The sequence below is a fragment of the Pelophylax lessonae genome, assembly GCF_965119305.1.
Source record: "Pelophylax lessonae genome assembly, chromosome: 8".
NCBI lineage: Eukaryota > Metazoa > Chordata > Amphibia > Anura > Ranidae > Pelophylax > Pelophylax lessonae.
Genome location: NC_138775.1, coordinates 20,266,820 through 20,291,654, shown reverse-complemented (window position 1 = coordinate 20,291,654; position 24,835 = coordinate 20,266,820). Strand labels below are relative to the sequence as shown.

Below are 24,835 nucleotides of genomic sequence, written 5' to 3'. Positions count from 1 at the left end.
CTGCAATTAAAGTTGCTCAAACATCTTCCTTGTCGTGACAGGGATATCAGGCCAAGGTCTTGACACTGCGCGCTCCACTACAGATAATCGGCGGGAAGACCGCGCTAATAAAGGTTTGCATAGCAACCCAAGCTGCTGGCATCAATCAGCGTGGGTCTAATTGCCCATTAAACCTTAACCCTTTGCCTCTTATAATGGTTTTCTCTGTTGAAAGTTTAAAAGGTTGTCAGTTCTCTGTTCGATGGAGAGGAAAAGTTAAAGAAAGTGTCTTCAAAGATGTACGACACAAGAAAATATTCACAAACTGCACAAGGGTATGGGTGATCTATGTACGAGGAGATTAGACTAAAGTTCAAAACAGATTGGTTTAACATTTATTTGTGTAAAGATGCCCATAGATGTTGGATGAAAGTCTTCTTTCTAGTCATGTAAAGAACGAATGTCTATATGGGGCACCTTGAAGACACCAATGGCAAGGTTCGTTGGGAGCAACAGCAATCAGGCAGGTTAAACAAATTTGCCCAGCCGGTATTGCTTTTCCTGATAAGTCAGAGATGTCTGTAGCTCTCCACCTGAACACACTTGTTTGAACTGTTCCTGGGAAGGGGCTCACCTGTAGCCCAGTTCTGCCTATTATGAGTGGGAGGTATTTAGAACCTAGTTACCCTGTATGATCAAATGAAAGGCACCATAAAAGTGGCTTGGGAGGGACCCAACTGTAGTAGAGTTCTGGTTATTCGTAGGGGATTGTACTTGGAACCCCTTTATAATCAAATGAAAGGCACCATAAAAGTAGCCTGGGAGGGACTCAACTGTAGTCCAGTTCTGGTTGTTCTTAGTGAGTTCTACTTGAAATTCTTTTATGGTCAAGTAATAGATACCATAAAAGGTGGCCTGGGAGGGACCCAACTGTAGTCCAGTTCAGGTTGTTCTTAGTGAGTTCTACTTGAAATCCTTTTATGGTCAAGTAATAGACACCATAAAAGGTGGCCTGGGAGGGACCCAACTGTAGTCCAGTTCTGGTTATTCTTAGTGGGTTATACTTGGAACTCTTTTATGGTCAAATGAAAGGCACCATACACGTGGCCTAGGAGTGACCTAACTGTAGTTCAACTCTGCCTATTTAGAGTGGTTAATGCTTGAAACCTAGGATCCTTGCGTGATCAAATGAAGGGCACCAAAAATGTGGCTTGAGAGGGGTTTAACTGTAGGCTAGCTCTCCTCATTCTAAGTGAACGATGATCATTCTTGGACCTCGAAGCTCACAACTGTCCCTTATTTGGAGGGACTGTCCCTCTTTGCTGATCAGTTGTCCCTCTGCTTGGTGCCACTTATGGACCTCTACTTTTTTTGTAACTACCAAAAGTGCTATGCTACGCCAAATCCCACCTCTAAATTGTTGCATTTGTTATTTTGAAAAGCCAACATAAAAGGAAAATTAGTGGAAAAAAAGCACTTGGGGGGTTTAATCAAGGGTTTTTAGAATATACAGTATTCATTTTTCCTGATACGCAATTAGTGATGCTGTAGTGGTGTTTTTTCTTTGCCTATGGCGCTTTTCCACTGCATGGAACCGAATGGTTCGGCTCGCTTTTGTGCTTTTCCACTGCTGGTACCGCATGCTATGGTGTAGGAACGGTTCGGTACGGTACGGCAGCGCTTTTCCACTGCATGGAACCGAGCGGTACGGCTCTCAAAAACAGTACCACCTCGATTGTGGTTCCAAGAGGTACCATACCCGGTACCATATACCACAATCCTTTGCATGCAGTCACTACTAGCCACTGATTGGTCAGAGAATCGTTGTTATCCCACCCACTTAACTTTAGTACTACTTTAGTGGAAAAGTAAACCATACCGTACCGAACCGTTCCAACACCGTACCATGCGGGACCAGCAGTGGAAAAGCAAACCGGGCCAAGCAGGGCCGAGTAGAGCCGAGCCGGTACTTGCAGTGGAAAAGTGCCACTAATAAAAGGTGTCCCTCATTCTTATCTTAGAAAGGTGGGAGTATGGGGTCTACTGGCTCAAAAGACGTTCTGAAGACGAGGACACCACAGAAATGTATCAGCCGGGTAGCCGGGTGCAGAGGATGAATGCCAGGAAGAAGTGGGGCTGTATAGCAGTTTTGTGTGCCCTGCATTTGTTGAAATGTAGAACTCATGCATTGGACTGTGGTTTACCTTTAATTGAGGAGGGTCGATGACCCCTGTAACTCTAAAATCGCTGTAATTAATTACTGAAATATTTTTGGCACACAATTAATAATATAGATTTCATCTCAGAGCAGAAACCGAAGGAAGGCAACTAGAACAAATCTATTCAATAACTTTCCACCAGACTCTGATTAGTGACAGAGAGCAGATTGGGGCTGATGGATGACCGGGGAGGACTTTGGTAGAAGCATTGGTAGATATTGTAAACATACACATAATATACAGAGTTTGATGTAAGGAGTGAACCACAAAGGGGTCCCAATACATTCGTACAGGGAAGCATCCACCCGAAGGTCAGAGGTCAGGAATGTCTATACATAAAACTGATCTACTAGAGTGAAAGCTTCTCTCTGTTTATAGAACTCCCTTCTAAGTTTACAGAACGCAGAATCCCATTACCTCAAACCCACACAAGGAATTTGGTATCATTCATTATATAAACTCTGCTTACTCTGCAAAGCATATAGAGCCAACAGTATTGGTCTCCTTAGCAATGGGTTATCTCAGACATACACTCCATTAGAACGGATAATCTTCATTTCTAGAGCCCCGTCATATTCCTCAGCGCCTTACAGAAGAGCTAAACGCACTCACTAAAATCTTATATATGTTAATGTAACTTCAAGGGTTGTTTTCTTTAAATCTTCAACTTTCATTAAATAGTTTCTGGTGATCCCGCAGAGAGGTTCAGCCACTTTATATTATATATATATTATAATAATATGACATATTATAGGTCTCACTAATGCTTTGGCAAAGTGAATGCCATAAGTTAGTAATCATTTACAAAAGGTGTAATAAACAGAAGCTTGCGTTTGGTTAATAAAGCGTTCCTAATCATGAATAGCGAATGGTCTAGTATGGTCCCGTACACACAGCATTTTTCCATCACTTTGCGGTAATTTTCATCATACATGCGACCAGGGCTTTTTTTCTCAGAGAAAAGGTGCAGGAACTCCCCTTTCTAAGTTACTTTGTGTCTCCACCCCCTACCCACCTTCCAGCACTAACCCTTGGTTCCACCTCTGAGCACCGACACTTGGATCCACCCCCTACCCAGCTTCCAGTACAGCCCTTTTTAGAGAATATAGAGCCAAGTATAATTTTGTAGTGGAATGTATGGAATTTGGTTATGATAACAAGAAAACCAATAAAATGTATCCCCCACAGCCAACAGCAATATACTCCCCAACCCCAGCAGCAATAGACCACCAGCAGCAGCAAAAGATCTCCCAGCAGCCAGCATCAATAGACTCTCTAGCAGCCAGTAGCAGTAGACCCCGCTCCCCAAACAGTAGATCCCTTCCAGCAACAATTAACCCACAGTATGGAAAGATCCTCCACCAGCAACAATAGATTGCCATCCAAAAATAGATCCCCTCCAGCATCAGTAGACCCTCCAGCACACCTTGCCATGGCATACATTCAGTGCTAGAGGTGCCGGAACTGCGTTCCCCCGTGTTCCCACTAAAAAAAAGCCTTGCATGCAACATTTGGCAGGTGTTGCAACCTGGCTTGCCTGAAACCTTTATTCAGGTCAATGGAAGTGTGCAACCAACGTGTTCTACAAACTCCAAAGGCATTCGGCGTGTGTTTGTGGTGGCTACGGCAAGGCTCTTTCCTTGTTTTGCTCCCCCAATTTGTGATAAAATAAGATGAAATAGACTTACTGATTTAATGGATCCATAACTCTTCCAATTGTCCAGTCCACAACAATTCCATAGTTGGGTGAGCAGACGGATTGCTTTTGATTTATTACTTTACATATTCTTGTAAACAACAAATGGAAATGTCATGGACATAATCATTGGTACTGCTTAGAAATTAAAGTGGAATGTTAATACAGTTTTGCTCTACTCCCCCTACCCTCCTTTATGCAGCAGTAGTAATAGGTTTTTTTAGGTGGGCTTTACAGGCCATCCTGGTCTAGGCCAGAAGGTGAAGGTTTAGAGCACTGCCATTGACCATGAAGGGGAGGGGGGGGGGGGGGGTTAACATTACTGCCTCTGACCAGCAATGCTCAGAATGCATGAAGGTAAAAAACCTTCAGCCTTTACAACCACTTTAATCTCTCCACAGGGCATTATCTTAGAAGAATTGTGGCTTCTCTACATGAATTTCAGCAAACGTCAGTTTGGCTTTTTTGTCTCTCTTAGAGATAAAAAGTTCTTGTTTTGAATTTTTTTTTTTTTGGTTAAGTATTCACCATTTTGGATTATTCTTTCGTTCGATCTGGGGCCCATTCCTATCTTGGGACCACATCTATGGAGATTGGTCATGGCCCCATTGACTTTAGATTGCTTGGTTATATTAGCAAAGGACATTATCATTCACAGCCAGTGAGCCAATGATGAAATAGTAGGAGGTTTGTCTTATGGATGCATAGAGCAGGGCTCAGGAGCAAGCACGCACCAGTGCCCCCATAGCAAGCGTCAAGGGCAAGGAGCCATGCGTGCCGGTGGGGGGACTCGAAAAGAGTTGGATTGGGGCTGCTCTGTGCAAAACCACTGAACACAGCAGTGGAGTTTTTTTTTAAAGATAAACCTTTAATACCACTTTAATAAAAGTGGAGAATTTTTGCAAAGTCACATTGGCTTTATGTTCACTTAAGAAAAACATACTTCAAAAAAAAGAACACTCTCCATACTGTGAAGCATTGAGGAGGAGTCACAATATTATAGGTTTATCTGCTGCCCCTAAGAGAACCCAAGAATGGTTTAAAAGTGGACTTTTCTGGAGTGGCCTGCTAGGAGTCCTGATCTGAATCCAACAGAACATTTATGGAAAAAGCTGAAACTTACGTCAGGAGAAGGAACCCATCTAACCTAAAAAAAAAAACTAAAGCTGTGTACTTGAGAAGATTGGAACAAATTGACAGTTGAGAGTCTTATTTAGAGCTACAAAAAGCACTTGCTTGTAGTTATTGCATTATTTTTTTATTACCTACAAGAATGTTAAGGAAACATTGTTACTTTGCAATTCAGGGAAAAAGGACGGTGTCTTTGTAAGGGGCCCCCTGAACCCTAGCTACTCACCTTGTTAGTATTCCCTCACCACTTCTGCCTCTGTTGCGGATGGGAACAGTACCAAACGCTTACAGGCAGGGCCATCATTAGAAACCATTGGGCCCCATACAGCCTACCCAACAGGGCGTCACCTCCTACTTTCCTCAATCGGTGGCCCTGCCCACACTGTCCCCCCAGCACCCCCAATACCCTGCACTCAGCACACCCCCTTACACTATACCCTATGCATTCCCCATTACCCAGTCTGCACCACCTACATCTCCAATATTCTATCTATCCATCTGTACCTGCATTACACCTTATATGTATCCCTGCCCCGCAACCATTCCACACTCTGCATCTCCCATTGCTCCACATTCTCCATTCCCTATTAGTCAGGGGTGAAGAGCAGAAAAAGGGGGACCCGGGTATAGAAAGCTTGTGGTCTGTGAGCATGGCTGGCATTACTGCTAAGTGAACTAGGCAGCAGTCTAGGGCACAGGCACGGCCGCCGGCTCATACTGTTTGACTTTGACCTACATTAGTTCCTGTCATTTTATGTTTTTTAAAAAACATTTTATTTTTCTTTTTGGTTTTGTATATTTAGTTATTTTCTGTTGGTCCTCAACCAAAAGGGGGAGCTTGGTGTGGTCTAGTGCGGGTTTTGCTCCCTGGTTTCTTCCTATGGCATGTGTTCCTGTGACCCCTGGAGCTCTTTGGATGCTCGGGTCTTCAGGATCGTGCAGACAGGTTGTCCTGCTTTCCCTGTTGCTTCTAGTGCCTGGAGCTCAATAGGTCACCGCCCTGCCCTCTTTCAAGATGGTGGCAGCGGTCATCGGTTCTGCTGCACAGCCATAACTGGCCATCTTGTGAATGCACAGGTGAACTGTGGGACTTAGACTGGGTGAGCACCGTGCACCAGATGGGGGAACCATGTGGGCGGTGCATTCTCTCCCATACGGAGTATATAGGGTGGCTTGGCAGGTCATTTGGCCTCTTGTGGAGGCACTGGTGGTACTAACCTTTATTTATTTCTTTCCCTGGAAGGGGCAGTTGGACTGGTAAGCCTGTCTCTACCTTGTGTTCATTTAGGGGCAGCATTTTGCTGCACACTATCTCCCTGTTACGCTGAGGTTTTTTTCACCTCCTATTTTTCTTCAAAGATATAACATTGCTGACTGGCGAAGGGCGGGGTCAAGTAGCTGGTCTTGCCTTGGGCGCAAAATAGTCTAGCAGCTGCCCTGCCTGTGAAATGCCCACAAACAGCCCCTGCTGAGCCCACCTGTTGACCTGATGTGGCCCAGGCCCCTTACAGGACTACTAGTACCCCTCTACCGGCAGCCCTGCTTACAGGTATAGGGGAGCATGTGACAGTGCTCAGGTTTAGTAGCCAATAACTAGGCCTGAGCACAGTCACGTGACCAGGGGAAGTACCATCACTGCACTCTTTAGCTTCTGACATCTTGAATTTTAGGCCAGCTATGACTGAGAAAAGTGTAGCAAGGGAGCCCTGGCAAGGTGAGGAGTATCAAGGGTTCAGGAGCCCTTTAAAAAAAAAAGACTAAGCCCTGAATGGGATAGGTAATGGTTTCTCTCCTAAAGAAAAACCAAAGTATCTGCTCTACGTTCTTGCTAGGAATTAGGAATAGTGAGTTCCATGTACTTATGTCAGTTTCAAACTTATTTCGATACAAAATGGGGATACTTTGGAAAAAACTGGAGGAGGGGTACCAATGCGTTTGACCAAGACTGTAGGTGATCCCAAAAAGGTAAGCATTAGCAGCTTCCAAAAAGGTAACCATTGGGAGCTTCCAAAAGGGTAAGCATTGGGAGCTTCCAAAAAGGTAGCCATTGGGAGCTTCCAAAAAGGTAGCCATTGGGAGCTTATCATACAAAAACGAATACATAGCCATGGCAGTACTGTACAGATGATTTCACATACAACACTGCGTATAATCAAATCGCTTGCTTTACTTTCCACCAGAGATTCCCTGTCCACAGAATTATTATGTTATCGTCAGACAATTATGTTCAGATAATTATGATAAAAGTGAAAACACTCCCGTGTTTGCATGTGATATACAGCACACTGTCAGGCCGTAATGCTATATTGTGAAAAATCTACCAAGATGACGGATAATTTATACAGTACAGGACTTGTTTTCTAAATCATTTGCTCTGTAAATGAAAGCAATTAAAATGTGTGCACAGAAGAATTACTGAACGGCACAGGAGAGCAAAGATGTCATAATAAAACCAGTTTCCAGGGACAATCTGCTGCCGAGACCCTGCCCATGTCAGACACGCTGCTCTCCAGGCTGGGGCAGAATGTTGAATAGTAAAGCCTCTAGATATGACAAGAATACAATTTATGTTCCATTTTTATAACTTAACAACCACTTATAAAAAAAAATACATCTAAAAGAACCCAAGAATGGTTTAAGAGTGGACTTTTCTGGAGTGGTCTGATCTGAGTCCAACAGAACATTTATGGAAAAAGCTGAAATTTACAGTCAGGAGAAGAAGCCATCTAACCTAAGAAAACTAAAGATGTATATTTGAGAAGATTGGGGCAAATTTCCAGTTTAGAGTGGAGTGTCTCATTTAGAGCTACAAAAAGCACTTGCTTGTAGTTATTGCATTTTTCTTTTTTTGTATTACCTACAAGAATGTTAAGGAAACATTGTTATTTTGCAATTCAGGGAAAAAGGGACTGTCTTTGTAAGGGGTCCCCTGAACCCCAGCTACTCACCTTGTTAGCATTCCGTCACCGCTTCTGCCTCTGTTTCGGATGATAACCGTACCAAAGGCTTACAGGCAGGGCCATCATTAGAAATCATTGGGTCCCAGTAAAATCCTGTAAAAAGGGAGCAGGGGCATGGCCGAGCTGTGCTGTGTGTGTCTATGGATGCAAGCCTTTAGCACCTGGCATGAGTCACCAATACTTCAGTCCAGGGGATGACTGCCAACTTTCAAGTACAAACCAGAGGCCCATGGTGCAGCAACTCGGCCCTCCCACTCTTCCTCTTCTTGGCCTCCTCCTGACCCCCATTCCAGGCTGAAGCTTCGCTCTAGGTACTCTCTACTTAGTACTTAATGGCCGAATATAAGTTCCCGACCAGGCTACCAGGGGGGGTTGGGGGGAGCTGGGACAGCTTGGTCGGGGGGGGTCACCAGGGGGGGCAGAATCTCCAGTGGGGCATGGAAATGGCCTCTGCTCAGACACAAAAAAAGAGAGTTCAGGCGCTGATTCAAAGCACAATGTTCATGTAGTGTCCTTACCCAGAGGGTACAAAACTATAATGGAAATGTATATGATGCACCGCTGGTCGCCTAATCCTTGACACTGGATGGTGTATGGGAGAGTAAAAACGAGAAAAAAGGATGGCGCTCTGGCGTGCATCGGGATTAAAAAGGTACCAGGTTTCCATGACTTCCATCAGGGATCCCTTACATCACAGCTAGGAGATACAGAGGCTTCAAGGTCCGGTAGGAAGTATGCCGTTTGTTTTAATTTACCCTGGATTTACTCAATAAATCTTTATAGACTGCACATGTGAGCTTCATTTGGGGTGATTTTACTTTATCTATGCACGCCAGAGCGCCATCCTTTTTTCTCGTTTTTTTCTGCTCAGGCACAGTTTACACCATCCATGGGGGGGGGGGGGGGGGGGGGGGTCTGCGCTCTGTCCTTGTCTTCATCCCTCACTCAGTAGGTCAGCAGTGGGAACTTTTTACATCTCGTCACAAGGAATCCTTTAGGCATGTCTGTGGCAGAAATGGTGCAGCCTTTTTATGGGGCACCAGAGTGCAGTCCTGCCCTGCTTCAGTCTTCAGTACAAGGGCCACATTGATTATCTGACAAATATAAATGGGCCAAAAGTTTTATAAAAGAATGGTTAAAATTTAAATGGACAAAGCCCCCCCCCCCCCCATTGTTTTTTAACAGAAGCTCCCCCATCACATAACAGACCCCTCTATCAATCAGAGTCCCGCATCACATCATAGCCCCCCCCCCCCCCCCCCCCCCCCCGTCAAATCAGAAGTTCCCCCTCACAACAGAGTCAGAGTTGCTGTAGGCCAGGTAAAATCTTTTAGCGGGCTGGATATGGCACTTGGGTCATATTTTGGAGACTCCTGTTTTATATAATCTTCTCAGCTGCAAGGCCTTGGTATGATCAGCCTAAGGGTCAAAAAGGTCCTTTGGCTTATCGCTTCACAGCAGCCATGAAGGGAGACCATATTATACATATATTTTCACTACAAAAGTTACCTGGCTTCTCAAACCTTAGTAATATTTCCTATTTAAAACAGTTTACTTTCTGAGAATAATTTTTCACAATGCTCCTTACACGGATCACTGACTATTACAACCGAATTACTGAAATCCGCCACCATCTCGAATATTACAAGAAACAGACCATATATTATTATGAGCAGCATAACAATGCACATAAACTAGAACAGTCATTCTGAAGCATTGTGAAAACTGATACAAAGCCGCCATAACACAAAGACACCCGGGGAAATACTTTACGTGGAAATTAATTTTCTCAATAAAACACAATGAAGGCGGCGTTCTACGGCCAGAGACTCCTAGCCTGGAATTGGGGGCCCTCTGCCAGTTTCAGCTGAATGAGCCCCTAAAAAAAAAAAAGGTACCAAGGTGACGTTTTCATTAACAGACAGTTTGGCGAGAGTTACCAATTGTTCAAAGTGCCACACCATCATGCACAAAATATACAATAGTGTTGCACTTTGAACAATTGGTAAATCCAACTCTACTTGTCAATGAAAACCTTGGTTCCTACTTTTCTTCCTTTGGTACCTTAGCGGCAAAGGATGACCATATATGCTGGCCTATAAGACGACTTTTTAACCTTAAGTGTCCATTCACATTGATTCGACTTGTCAGGCGACTTGTCAGCCTGACAAGTCGCGGTCCTCACGCTCCCACTGTGTAGTACAGGAGCTGTTCTAATAGGAGCGACACAAGTCGCTCCGACTTAGAAAAAGGGTCCTGTACTACTTCGGGGCGACCTGGAGGTGACTTGCATAGACATTCATGTTATGAAGTCCGTGAAAATCGCGCCGAAGTCGCGCTGCACACGACTTCACAGGTCGCCCCCTAAGTCGGAGCGACCTAATGTGAACGGAAGCTTAAACATCCCCCAAAAATCAGTGTGGGGTTGGGGGGGGGGGGGGGGTGGCGTCTTATATGCCGAGTAAAAAATGCGAACCTTAGAGAACTTCAGGTTTAGGACTGCCAGGCTGGCCCAAAATGAATGTCCCTAATCTGTCAGCCCACTGGATGTGCGGTAATACTGTATGTACCGTAGCTTCGGCTACATACAATATACCGCGCTGAGCCAATCACGGGCGAGCGATGTATTCTATTAATGAATATAAAGCCAGCTCAGATTGGCTGAGTCAGAGGATGTAACATTATTAGCCCGCCTCTCTGATTCAGCAGGCTTTGTATTCATTAATAGAATACATCACTCACCGGGTTTGGCTCAGCACAGTATACTGAATGTAGCCGTAGCTACGGTACATATCAGTATTACCGCTCATCCAGCGGGTTGGACAGATTAGGAATATTCATGTGGTAGTCCTAAACGTGGAGTCCTCTTAAAGTTGACATTTTATACTCCTGTCTGATTAGTGGGTGTAAATGGCTGCTAGACAAGACCCCATCATGGGTTAGGGGGGTAGTCTTATACGGCGAGCATGGCCCATAACCTAGGTTTTAACTGGAAAATTTGGGGGTCGTCTTATACGCCGTCATCTTATACACCGGCATGTAGATCTATCATTTAAAAACCATAAGGCCTTATGCAGACTGGGGACAAGGCTCTGGCATTAAGGTGCAAGTGGAAGGTACAGGCTCACTAATCACCCCAACTGCCGGAAGACTGTCAAATGCAATGAGAGGCTGACAGCTGCTGCGGCTGGATGGTGCACCAAGAGGTACTTACATTTAGTGCAGTATTCGGGATGAATGCCGAGAATGAAGACTGCCTGTGGTCTTGGCATTTGTCCCTGAGTGCCTACTGCACTATATGTAAGTACCACTCAATGCACTTACTGTAAAATAAAAGCTGCAGGCAACACTACTGGATAGTAAACCTGTAGCCTCATACTCCCAGTGTGCATAAGGCCTAAATGTTTGGTTAAAGTGTATCTTCAGCCAAAACATTTTTATTTTTTTTTAGATTTGGATAGAGTAGGGAAGGACTGGAACGCCTATGAGATTTTTTCCTGTCTACGGCCCATTCAGAGATGTCACCTTGGCTTCCTGTCCCAGTGACAGTATTGTCACCAGGATGAAGAGTAAGGTTAAGGGCAATTCTCTAACAGGGACACAGACAAAAACACTTTTTAGGTTAAGGGATACCTAGAATGGGAGGCCTAACTAGAGTCATTAGTGCCCTAGTGCAAGAAACCATGAAGGCCCCCCACAGGCCCTTTCCACCTGTCCAAGGGCCCTTCTCTTTGGGTCAGGCCCTTTACTCCCATTGCTGGGCCCAATGGGACTCCAGTCACAGTAACAGTAAAAAAGGTCCCTGCACTACTTTTCTGCTACTTTGGTGCACTTTGATTACCGTAGACTGCTATGGTAAATCACAAAAGTCGCAAGCAAGTCATAAGTGAACAGCAAGCAAGTTGCATGACTTTGGGGTCACAGCAGTGTGAACTGAGCCTGATGGTCCTGTACCAGGACCCTTTCACATGTTTTGACACTCAAAGGATCGCACAGAATATTGAGTGAACGTAGTTCTATAGAAAGCTGTCAAAGACTGCGGACAAGCAACATGAGACGGTCAAAGACTATGTGCTTGTTACAAGAGATGGTCAAAGACTACAGACATGCAACAGGAGATGGTTAGAGACTACAAGTTTGTGACAAGAGATGGTCAGAGTCTGCAGACATGCTACAGGAGATGCTCAAAAAGGAGGAGTTCTGCCTCCCTCCCTATGAAAAAATTAAAAGTCAGCAGCTACAAATACTGTAGCTGCAGACTTTTAAAATATTAAAACTTGCCTGTCATGAGTTCCTGCGATGTCAGCACCCGAAGCTGATTTTTGTATCGGCTCTCAGGTGCTGCCACTGCCATTCAGGGTAAGGGAACCTGGCAGTGAAACCTTTCGGCTTCACAGCTGGTTCTCTTATGCACATGCACGAAGCGCACTGCGCTTTGTAATTGGTCCGGCGGCAGAGAAAGAAGGAGGGGGCCGAACTTCCAAGGAACAGCGCCGCGCCGCTTTCTCCTGGAACTGGGGAAGGGTACCTGTCAAAAACAGGTACCCATTCCCTCCTCCCTTAAAAGGTGCCAAATGTGGCACCGGAGGAAGCATACAAGCAGAAGTTCCACTTTTGGGTGGAGCTCCACTTTAAAGTAATAAATTGATGTAGCTGGAGCCTTGGGATAAGAAGTGATATTTTAATGCTGAAGCTTTATGTCAATGTTATGCTAATGATTTCCCTCTAGGGCATCTGGATGATAAGTAGGCAGCTTCCATGCACCGAGGGATTACTGCAAACGCCTCAGGATGTAAAGGCAATAGTTGAACCTAAAACTGAAGGGCCACATCAAAGTTTTTGACTCAATACAGCTGGAGTAAAATATTTTGGTGTGGCGATTCAATTTCATATTCTAACAATGATACAAAGATGGCCAGAGACCGCAGACACGCGGCAGGAGATGGCCAGAGACCGCAGACACGCGGCAGGAGATGGCCACAGACCCCAGACACGCGGCACGAGATGGCCACAGACCCCAGACACGCGGCACGAGATGGCCACAGACCCCAGACACGCGGCACGAGATGGCCACAGACCCCAGACACGTGGCACGAGATGGCCACAGACCGCAGGCACGTGGCAGGAGATGGCCACAGACCGCAGGCACGCGGCAGGAGATGGCCACAGACCGCAGGCACGCGGCAGGAGATGGCCACAGACCGCAGGCACGCGGCAGGAGATGGCCAGAGACCGCAGACACGCGGCAGGAGATGGCCAGAGACCGCAGACACGCGGCAGGAGATGGCCAGAGACCGCAGACACGCGGCAGGAGATGGCCAGAGACCGCAGACACGCGGCAGGAGATGGCCAGAGACCGCAGACACGCGGCAGGAGATGGCCAGAGACCGCAGACACGCGGCAGGAGATGGCCAGAGACCGCAGACACGCGGCAGGAGATGGCCAGAGACCGCAGACACGCGGCAGGAGATGGCCAGAGACCGCAGACACGCGGCAGGAGATGGCCAGAGACCGCAGACACGCGGCAGGAGATGGCCAGAGACCGCAGACACGCGGCAGGAGATGCAATCTATGTCTAATGTCTATGTCTAATACTTCTATGTTTCCTTTGTGCAGCAGCTCACAATAATAATTGCTATCACAATTACTTGATTAGCGCAGAAAACCCCACCACTTCACACGCGGCAGGAGATGGCCAGAGACCGCAGACACGCGGTGGGAGATGGCCAGAGACTGCAGAGAGGATTGTTAGGAGACTGGAGACATACTTCAAGACAGACTTGACACACTACAAAGACTGCTAGAAATCACTGCTATTAGAGTACAAAAGGGAAACACAGATTTCTGATTTTAGACACCATGAGGGCCACACAAAAATGACCAAACAGCAGAAGGTTAGGCACCATGGCTCTAAAGGGATGACAGCACTGAAGCTTACATCTTTAAAAATTAATCAGCTTGCATTTCACAGCAGCAGTAAATGGGTCTACAGCTCTTGTGGGACAAGTTCTGGAGGTTTACAAAAACTAATTTTAACAGTTCGTTTCCCAGAGCGTGTTCTCGATGGAATATTAATTGCACACTACCGTGTACATTTTATTAATCTGAAAAACACTGAATATTTTTTGGGAAAGGTGATTGACCTTGAAATAAATCAGGTCTCAGGGAACCTCTGCTAAAAGTAGTTCATCAGGGGTCAGTGGGAAAAATTCCCCTTACACATCAGGGGTCAGAGAGAAGAATGTCCCCCTACAGTCAGCTAAGAGATCATTGGTGTCACGCCATCCACTGTACCAAGTGATGTTGGTCTTGGAACTATGCAGGCATCAGGGGCGTAACTACAGGGGTTGCAATTGCAACCGGGCCCCACACTCCAGGGGGCCTGTGTGGCTCTCCTGTACACCTGGATAAGAGGGGGCGGGGCAGCATATAGAGAAATCACTGTCCTCCTTTTTCCTCCTATAGCTGCAGGAGGAAAATGGAGGAGATTGGTTCCTCTGTATGCTGCCCCCACCACTCCTCCTATCCAGTTCACTTGTGTTCTGCTGTCTCTGGGCCCCTGTGGGCCCTAGGATCAGTGGGAAGAGTCGAAGGGCCCCGGCCAGGGGTCCCTTCATGGTTTCTTGCACTGGGGCCCCGAAGGCTCTAGTTAAGCCTCTGGCAGGCACCATCATATTGGAGGTCAATCAGCCACAGTTTAAGGAACTCCAAGCAAACTCCGGAGGAAACCTAGAAATCCACACAACACTTGGTTGAAAATGGATGGTCAAAAGCAGAGTTTTTCAACTAGGGTTCCTCCAAAGGTTGCTAGGGGTTCCTTGAGAAATTTCTGCCTCTTAGATAAGTTCCCCTGACACCATTAAACTTTTTAGCTATCTGTAAGGGGGTAATTCTTCCCAAATGACCACAAGTGTAAGGAGCATTCTTCCCACTGACCATCAGACCAATATATCATGAGTTGTAGATCTAGTAGTAATTATAAGCAAGGGTTCCCTGAGACCAGAAAGTTATTTCAAGGGTTCCTCGGTGTTGAAAAGGTTGAGAAAGGCTGGTCTACAGTTTGCAGGGTTTTTCAATCGATTTCTCAATGTTAACAATGGGGAACTAGAAGTCCCAGCTTGCTAAAAAAGCCCACACAGACTCCAACTGAATGAAGCAAGGTGCTACCCACAACAATTTATCGGTTGTAACCATTACACAGATCAATAGTTTGAAACATCACTACATTTTCATGACTATCTGTAGCTTTTAGTTCTCTATGCCTGGAGAAATATTCTTCCTTGTAGAACTGATGCAGAAGAACAAATCCAACAGTCACAAGGCAATACAAGGGAATCCAATGGATTAAACAAATCAGGATTCAATTGTAATACACCAAAAATTAAGAGACAGATCCTATTATAGGAAAATAAACTGCTTATACCTACACACAAGTAATAATTACTTCCCACATTTACCTGCTGCATCATGTAAAAAGTTATGCCATTCACATCGGTCCCTCCACCAGAGAAGCTTACAATCTACTAGTCTCACCAGAGTCTTACATGCACTCATTCATGCTCCATGTCCAGTTTGGAAAGTGGTGAACACGGAGAGAATATTAAGAAAAAAAAAAAATCTTGAAATTAAAAACCTAGAAAAAAAAAAGAAAAAAAATCTTAATTTATGAAAGTTCTGGTAGTTACAGAACCCAGGAGCCCAGGACCAAAAGGCCAAAGAAACCCATCCGAGACAGAGAAAATATAAAGAAAAAAAAATATTAATATAAAAAATCTAAAAAAAAAAAAAAAATTAGGAAAAAATATGGGTTGATCAAAGTTTGGTTACTAAATCAAGGACCCCAGTATCCAAAGGCCAAAGTGTCACCCAGGACCCCAGTATCCAAAGTGTCACCCAGGACCCCAGTATCCAAAGGCCAAAGTGTCACCCAGGACCCCAGTATCCAAAGGCCAAAGTGTCACCCAGGACCCCAGTATCCAAAGACCAAAGTGTCACCCAGGACCCCAGTATTCAAAGTGTCACCCAGGACCCCAGTATCCAAAGGCCAAAGTGTCACCCAGGACCCCAGTATCCAAAGGCCAAAGTATCATACAGGACCCCAGTATCCAAAGGCCAAAGTGTCACCAAGGACCCCAGTATCCAAAGTGTCGCCCAGGACCCCAGTATCCAAAGGCCAAAGTGTCACCCAGGACCCCAGTATCCAAAGGCCAAAGTGTCACCCAGGACCCCAGTATCCAAAGGCCAAAGTGTCACCCAGGACCCCAGTTTTCAAAGACCAAAGTGTCACCCAGGACCCCAGTTTTCAAAGGCCAAAGTGTCACCCACCCAAGAATCCCTGCTGCCTCTTCAGCGAGGACCAACCTGACCTATGGGCATGCAAACTGACAGCGGAGGAAAATTTTGGTTAACCTGCTAGTTTTTAAGCGCATTATAAAAAAAAATTAATTTTCTTACATACACTCATTCATACTCCATGTCCAACTTAGAAAGTGGTTAACCTGTTAGTTTCTGGAAGGTGAAAACCATCCAACACAGAGAGAGAATATGAAGAAAAAAAAATCTTAATATTAAAAATCTAAAAAAACAAACAAATTAATTAAGAAAAAATCCAGATTGTTTAAAGTTTGGGTATTTACTAAACCCAGGAACGCCAATATCCAAAAGGCCAAAGTGTCACCCAGGACCCCATTATCCAAAGGCCAAAAATGTCCCCCACCCAAGAATCCCTGTTGCTTCTTCAGCCAGGACCACCCTGACCTATGTGCATGCAAGCTGACAGACAGCAAAGGAAAATTTTGGATTAACCTGCAAGTTTTTAATCGCATTCTAAAAAAATTTAATTTTCTTATACACTCATTCATGCTCCATGTCCAGGTTGGAAAGTGGTTAACCTGTTATTGTCTGGAAGGTGAAAACCATCCAACACAGAGAGAGAGAATATGAAGAAAAAAAATCTTAATATTAAAAATCTAAAAAAAAAAAAAAAAAAAAAAAAAAGAATTAAGAAAAATATCCATATTGTTTAAGGTTCAGGTAGTTACTGTACCCAAGACCCCAGTATGCAAAGGCCAAAGTGTCACCAACCAAGAATCCCTGCTGCATCTTCAGCAAGGACCACCCTGACCCATGTGCATGCAAGTGGACAGCGGAGGAAATTTTGGGATTAACCTGCTAGTTTTTAATCGCATTATAAAGAAATTAAATTTTCTTACACACACTCATTCATGCTCCATGTCCAACATGGAAAGTGGTTAACCTATTATTGTCTGGAAGGTGAAACCCATCCAACACAGAGAGAATATGAAGAAAAAAAAATCTTATTAAATAATTAAAAATCTAAAAAAAAATAAAAAATCCAGATTGTTTAAAGTTCTGGTTGCTACTAAACCCAGGACCCCAGTATCCAAAGGCCAAAGTGTCACCCACCCAAGAATCCCTGCTACTTCTTAAGCCAGGGCCACCCTGACCTATGTGCATGTAAGTTGACAGTGGAGGAAAATTTTGGATTAGCCTGCAAGTTTTTAATCGCATAATAAAGAAATTTAATTTTCTTACACACACTCATTCATGCTCCATGTCCAACTTGGAAAGTGGTTAACCTGTTAGTTTCTGGAAGGTGGAACTCATCCAAACACAGAGAGAATATGAAGAAAAAAAAAAATCTTAATAATTAAATAATTAAAAATCTAAAAAAATAAAATAAAATTAAGAAAAAATCCAGATTGTTTAAAGTTCTAGTAATTACTAAACCCAGGACCCCAGTATCCAAAAGGCCAAAATGTCACCCACCCAAGAATCCCTGCTGCTTCTTCAGCCAGGACCACCCTGACCTATGTGCATGCAAGCTGACAGCGGAGGAAAATTTGGATTAACCTGCAAGTTTTTGCAAGTAATTGCATTATTATATTATATATTATAATGCAAGTAATTGCATTATAAGAAAATGTATTTTCACCGAGGTAGAAAAGGACATCTAGGAAGCAAAATATTCCAGCAAGAAGCAGATACAGATCACAGCGCTTCTCTTGTAGCCTGCTGACTTGTGTGATGAAACTGTCAGCCGTAACCTAGAAATAGAATAGGGGAAAGAACCCACTTACCGAAATCTGACTGAAAATCCTTCTTCAGCCCGCAGAGCATGGTCCACTGGAGTCACCCTCAGACAGACATGCAGCTAGTGACAGCTCCAGCTATGCTCCCAGCTCAGCCCTGCCAGGCTCTGCCCACATGGCCCCCCCATCCTGCACTGATTGGCTGATGCAGCTGAGCAAACTTTCTCTCTCTTGTAAAGATGTGATCTAGCTCTGGGATACTTTGTATTTCTTTTATGTCAAGCAGTGATTTTCAGTGTACAGATAAAAGGGTTGCTTGCATCTGTACTTCCTATTTCCAGTATTGATAGATTGTAACTTATGTTTATCAGAGATGACTGTAAAATCTGTGCGTTCCCTGTGTCAGCCTTGGTTAAAGAGTTAAACTGTCTTCACCTCTAGAAGATTTACCCCCCCCCCTCATGACCAGGCCATTTTTTTGCGATACGGCACTGTGTTATTTTAACTGACAATTGCGTGGTCGCGATGCTGAAACTAAATATTGATGTCCTTTATTTCCCACAAATAGAGCTTTCTTTTGGTGGCATTTGATCACCTCTACCGTTTTTATTTTTTGCGCTATAAACAAAAAGAAAAAAAAAAAAAAAAAAAAAGAAAAAAGAAGGGAGGACAGACAATTAAAAACAAAAACAAACAATATTTTTTACTTTCTGCTATAAATCATATCCAATAAAATTTATTTTTTAAAAATCAAATGTCTTAATAAATTTAGGCCAATATGTATTCTGCTACATATTTTTGGTAAAAAAAAAAAAAAATACCAATAAGCGTATATTGATTGGTTTGCGTAAAAAGCCTCTTTCACACGGGCGTTCCATATGTCCGTATATCACCCCATCCGTTTTCGAGTGATATACGGACATAATGTAAGTCTATGGGATTGCAGATGTCAGTGGATGACCATCCGCTGACATCCGATTTGCGTCCTTTCAGTTCTGTTCCGTTTTTTGGAACGGAACAGACCTGATTTTAATTCTGTTTAAAAAGCGCAAAATCGGATGTCAGCGGTTTACCACCCAGAAGAGGCGCCGATTGGCTGCCTTCTGGGGGGCGTGGGGGGCGTAACCTGGGCGCAAGGCAGATTCCTTGGAAACCCCCACTTCGTGGATTCCTGGCTGTGATTGGTCCAGCCTCCAGCCTGGACCAATCACAGCATCCAGGACATCCAACGCTGACCCCGCTGACGTCACTCGCAGCAGTGGACCGGACCGCGGGCGATGGAGTCGGGTGGACACCGGACGGGAGTGACGGCGGCACCGGAGAGGAGACCAGACCACCGGAGGTCATCTGCTGGAAGAAGACATCACCACCGGTGAGTCCTCGTGGTCCTCCTGTCCTGTCAGTCCTCCATGACCACCCATCCAGCTTTTCCACTGCCATCCCCCTATGCTCTGCCTCATCCCATGACCATCCATCCATCCATCCAGCCTTTCCACCGCCATCCCCCTCTGCTCTGCCTCATCCCATGACCATCCATCCATCCATCCATCCAGCCTTTCCACCGCCATCCCCCACTGCTCTGCCTCATCCCATGACCATCCATCCATCCAGCCTTTCCACCGCCATCCCCCTCTGCTCTGCCTCATCCCATGACCATCCATCCATCCATCCAGCCTTTCCACCGCCATCCCCCTCTGCTCTGCCTCATCCCATGACCATCCATCCATCCAGCCTTTCCACCGCCATCCCCCTCTGCTCTGCCTCATCCCATGACCATCCATCCATCCATCCATCCAGCCTTTCCACCGCCGTCCCCCTCTGCTCTGCCTCATCCCATGACCATCCATCCATCCATCCAGCCTTTCCACCGCCGTCCCCCTCTGCTCTGCCTCATCCCATGACCATCCATCCATCCAGCCTTTCCACCGCCATCCCCCTCTGCTCTGCCTCATCCCATGACCATCCATCCATCCAGCCTTTCCACCGCCGTCCCCCTCTGCTCTGCCTCATCCCATGACCATCCCTCCCACTGCCATCCCTCTCTGCCTCATGCCCTCATCCCTCCCACCGCCATCCCTTTGCCTGATCCCATCTCTCCCACCACCATCCCTCTGCCTGATCCCATCTCTCTCACCTCCATCCCTCTGCCTGATCCCATCTCTCCCACCACCATCCCTCTGCCTGATCCCATCTCTCCCACCACCATCCCTCTGCCTGATCCCATCTCTCCCACTGCCATACCTCTGCAGGGGGCATGTACGCTGGTCACTGTATTGAAAGGGGGCATGCACGCTGGTCACTGCATTGAAAGGGGGAATGTACGCTGGTCACTGCATTGAAAGGGGGCATGTACGCTGGTCACTACATTGAAAGGGGGCATGTACGCTGGTCACTGCATTGAAAGGGGGAATGTACGCTGGTCACTACATTGAAAGGGGCATGTATGCTGGTCACTACATTGAAAGGGGCATGTATGCTGGTCACTACATTGAAAGGGGGCATGTATGCTGGTCACTACATTGAAAGGGGGCATGTATGCTGGTCACTACATTGAAAGGGGGCATGTATGCTGGTCACTACATTGAAAGGGGGCATGTATGCTGGTCACTACATTGAAAGGGGGCATGTATGCTGGTCACTACATTGAAAGGGGGCATGTATGCTGGTCACTACATTGAAAGGGGGCATGTATGCTGGTCACTACATTGAAAGGGGGCATGTATGCTGGTCACTACATTGAAAGGGGGCATGTATGCTGGTCACTACATTGAAAGGGGGCATGTACGCTGGTCACTACATTGAAAGGGGGCATGTATGCTGGTCACTACATTGAAAGGGGCATGTATGCTGGTCACTACATTGAAAGGGGGCCTGTATACTGGTCACTACATTGAAAGGGGCCTGTATACTGGTCACTACATTGAAAGGGGCCTGTATACTGGTCACTACATTGAAAGGGGGCCTGTATGCTGGTCACTACATTGAAGGGGGCATGTACTCTGGTCACTACATTGAAAGGGGGCATGTACGCTGGTCACTACATTGAAAGGGGGCATGTACGCTGGTCACTACATTGAAAGGGGGCATGTACTGTGTGGTCTGTGCTAGGGGGTCTGTACTGTGGGGTTTGTACAAGGGGCCTGTACTGTGGGGTTTGTGCCACTCTGTCAGTGTATCCCATAATAGGGCCCCTGCTCCCTATTATGGGATATACTAGTACTGATGGAGCCCTTAATATGTGATATATTGGGAGAATTGGTTCACGCAAGCAAAATACAGGGGACAAAATGGGTGGGGTCTATAAGGGGTGTGGCTTCTGAGAAATGGGAGGGGCCAAAATAGAAGGGCGGGGTCTTGCGCCCCCCCATCTTAAAACTTCACCAGCCGCCACTGCTAACGACACTGGCTGGGGAAGGGTTAACATCAGGCGCTGTCAAACAGTTGTTTCCTGTGTGGCTCATTCACACTGCAAAGCAGCCCTCAATGTATCCCACTACCTATGGGATGTAGGCTTATTCATCTTCATTGGGCCAGAATAATTATCCTATGCATTTTATTGCAGTACACTGTACAGCAGCGCAGCAAATTGCGATTTGTACAGCACAATGAATGAAGTGTATGTTTTGTACACTCCAAATAAAGATTGTCCAAAAACAAAAAAAGTCATCCATGTGATGTGCTGAATACTGCCCCCTAGTGAAGTCAGGAGCATACAGCTGTTGAACAGGTAAAGCGCTCCAACAGCTGTCCACTCTAGTGTGAGCCCAGGCCAAGACCCCGTTCACACTGGGGCGACCTGTCAGGCGACCTGGTCGCCTGACAGGTTGCCTGCCATAGAGAAGCTGTGGACCCGTTCTAATAGGAGCGACACAAGTTGCTCCGACTTAGAAAAAGGGTCCGGAGCTTCTTTGGGGCGACCTGCATTGACTTCAATGATATGAAGTCCGTGCCGGCTGCTCCGAGGTCGCGGTGCGAGCTGCGCGCCGTGACTTGTGAGGTCGCCCCGGCAAGTCGGATCGCCCCAGTGTGAACGGGGCCTAAAGGTCCGTACACACGATAAGAAAATCTGTAGGGAAAATTCGTCCGACGACCGATCTGTCTGATTTCGGATTGTTAGTATAATGCTTTCGACAGCCGACTCCCGACTTTTCGGCTGACAAAATCCTGATGTGCAGGCAATTTAATTTTTGTCGTCCGTAATACAACGTCCGATTTTCGTCTCATTAGTACAGATTTTGACGGAAAAAAATCTTAAGAGCAAGACTAGGCATGCTCAGAGACGAAAGAACACATACAAAGCAATCCAACACATGACATCACTTCTAAAGTAGAATTCTGTCGTATGGGAAAATTCGTATGAAAATAACCTCTTCACTTTCCACATCAGACTAGCATGCCACAAAAAACAGACGACAGGTCGTTCAATAATCTGATCGCGTGTACGGGGCTTTAGTCTACAGCTAGGTTCACACCATACAGATGCGACGGGGCGTGTTTCCGCACGTGTTGAAATAAATGGGCTGCCCTACACGCGAGAAACAAGTCTCTAACCCTTTTTCAAAATTGTACCCACATCATGCAGTTTGGCACATGCATTAGCAGGTGTGTAGGGGTGCCAATAACAATGAATGACATCACTGCACCTTTGCTAAAGGGCAGCACGTTTCTATGCGTGACGGTAAAGTGCCCGATTTTGCGTGTGTTCCTGACATGTACAAGGTGTGAATCTAGACTTCCAGTTCAATTTCTTTAGAAAGCAGCCTCCCCCCACCATGCTGTGGTTAAGGATCCTTGCTCTGTGTGTGGAAGCAGTGGTCTCTATAACGAAATCTGACATAACGGTTGAATCAGATTAGTTCTGCCATTAGTAGAGCTAAAGGACTGATTCGTTAGGGAGTGGTCAGACCTCTGTGGAGAGACCACTGCTTCCACACAGAGAACAAGAATCTCTCTGCACCATGCTGGCAGAGGACAGGCTTTTCTACTCAGACTGTGGCTGCTTTTTAAAGAAAATAAACTGTGAAACTTTGCACATCTTTTGTTGTAATGTACCTGGAATGCATTATCTGAAAGTTCATTCCGGCTTTAAAAAAATATATAAACCCAACATTTTATATTCCTGATATGAGTCTGCTGTACCATGTACTTGTATGAGAATGTTTACTGTTCTCTTTGTATTGCTTCCTTTATGTGAAATCCCCGGTGATCCTGCCAGTCCCTCTGCTTTCCTATTAAATAAACTGACCACACTAGATAGGAGAGCACAGTGTGGTCAGTTCTCTAGCTGTGCTGGGAACTCTCCTTCAATGATCAGCCCCCCCCCCCCCCACTGCACAGCCTTTCACTAGGAAGATCAGTGTGCTTCTGTTTCTCCTGCCCTCAGCTCTTATGTAGCTGAGAACAGAAGGAATGTGATCACTTAAAAAAAAAAGGTGTGAATCCCAGCAAAAGGAATCAGTAGATTCCTGCTGCTGGATTTGAAGTGTTGCAAATGTCTGTGTGAATGGTGCCTAAAGCGAACTTGTGCTTTGGCTCTTCAATAGGGTCAATTAACTGTTCCTTTCAGTTACTTATTCTTTATTTTACCTTTCCTGGTGTTCATCTATTTGCTCCTTAGTTTGCCTCTTATGTGACCTATTTTTTCAGTATGGTGGAGCAAACATGCAACTCTTTAGCCTTCCTGCTCCAATGTAGAATAAGGCGCTTTTCCACTGCATGGAACTGAACGGTTCGGCTTGCTTTTGTGCTTTTCCACTGCATGGTACCGCATGGTATGGTGTAGGAACGGTTCGGTACGGCGGCGCTTTTCCACTGCATGGAACCGAACGGTACGGCTCTTAAAAACAGTACCTACTCGATTGTGGTTCCAAGAGGTACAATACCCGGTACCATATCCCACAATCCTTTGCATGCAGTCACTACTAGCCACTGATTGGTCAGAGAATCCCACCCACCCCGTTGTTATCCCACCCACTTAACTTTAGTGGAAAAGCAAACCATACCGTACCGTTCCAACACCGTACCATGCGCTACCAGCAGTGGAAAAGCAAACCGGGCCGAGTAGAGCCGAGCCGGTACTTGCAGTGGAAAAGTGCCATAGTAACCAATCTCGAGCACCAAGCAGTGCCACAGTGGGGACAGGGAGAGGGTCCTTTGCTCTAAGTGAACTCTCACCAGATTGACTTCAGATCACTCAGACAGCTGAACAGAGCGGTGGGGGATGGAAATTGAAGTAAGCAGAAGGGGTACTGGACTTCACTTATTACTAAACATAGCTTTGGGGTGTACCCTTTAATTTTTGAGGATAGTTATTTGGGAGCTGACATTGCTAACATGCTTCATAGATGTTCAGGGACTGCAGCTGCCACCATCATCCCGGCTTTTCTATATTTTGAACTACTGATCAGGGATACAGAATATATCAGTGGAATTCTGAACGTTTAGACTTTGCTGGTCACCTTTTTGTAGACAGAGGTTAACTTATTTCCTAGCTAGGTGGCTCTTCCTTTACAGGATGTGACCCATTGTCCCTGCACCTCTGGCAGGATCCCTACCTAAGGTGGGTGGAGCCTAGGAGAGAAGGGAGTTGTGATGTACCTTGGAATTTGGAAGAATGTTAAATGGCCAAGCAGAACCATGTTAGTTCCCCTACGTGGGCTTCCCTAGGTATGTCTCCGAATTCACCAGTACAGTACTGGCCTAACAGGAAAAATAATTTTAAAGCTGTATCAGAAGATGTGGGTTTATTGGACTTAAGTGTAAAGTGCCTTCTCCCCCTTGCCATAGGTTTTGAAGTAT

The 24,835-nt window shown here is 45.7% G+C and overlaps 1 protein-coding gene across 7 annotated transcripts in view; it reads right to left on the bottom strand.

Annotated features, from left to right (window-relative positions):
* GRIP2 (glutamate receptor interacting protein 2) overlaps positions 1–24,835 on the bottom strand; it is a 653,251-nt gene that overhangs the window by 171,716 nt on the left and 456,700 nt on the right. Inside the window, exon 1 of one of the 7 annotated variants that reach the window (XM_082265352.1) lies at positions 18,086–18,199. The exons of the other annotated variants lie outside the window; for them this stretch is intronic. Within the exon in view, the coding sequence (XP_082121478.1) occupies positions 18,086–18,125 (40 nt within the window). The 5' untranslated portion in view covers positions 18,126–18,199. Of the gene's footprint in view, positions 1–18,085; positions 18,200–24,835 lie in introns of those variants that run through there. 7 annotated transcript variants of the gene reach the window in all.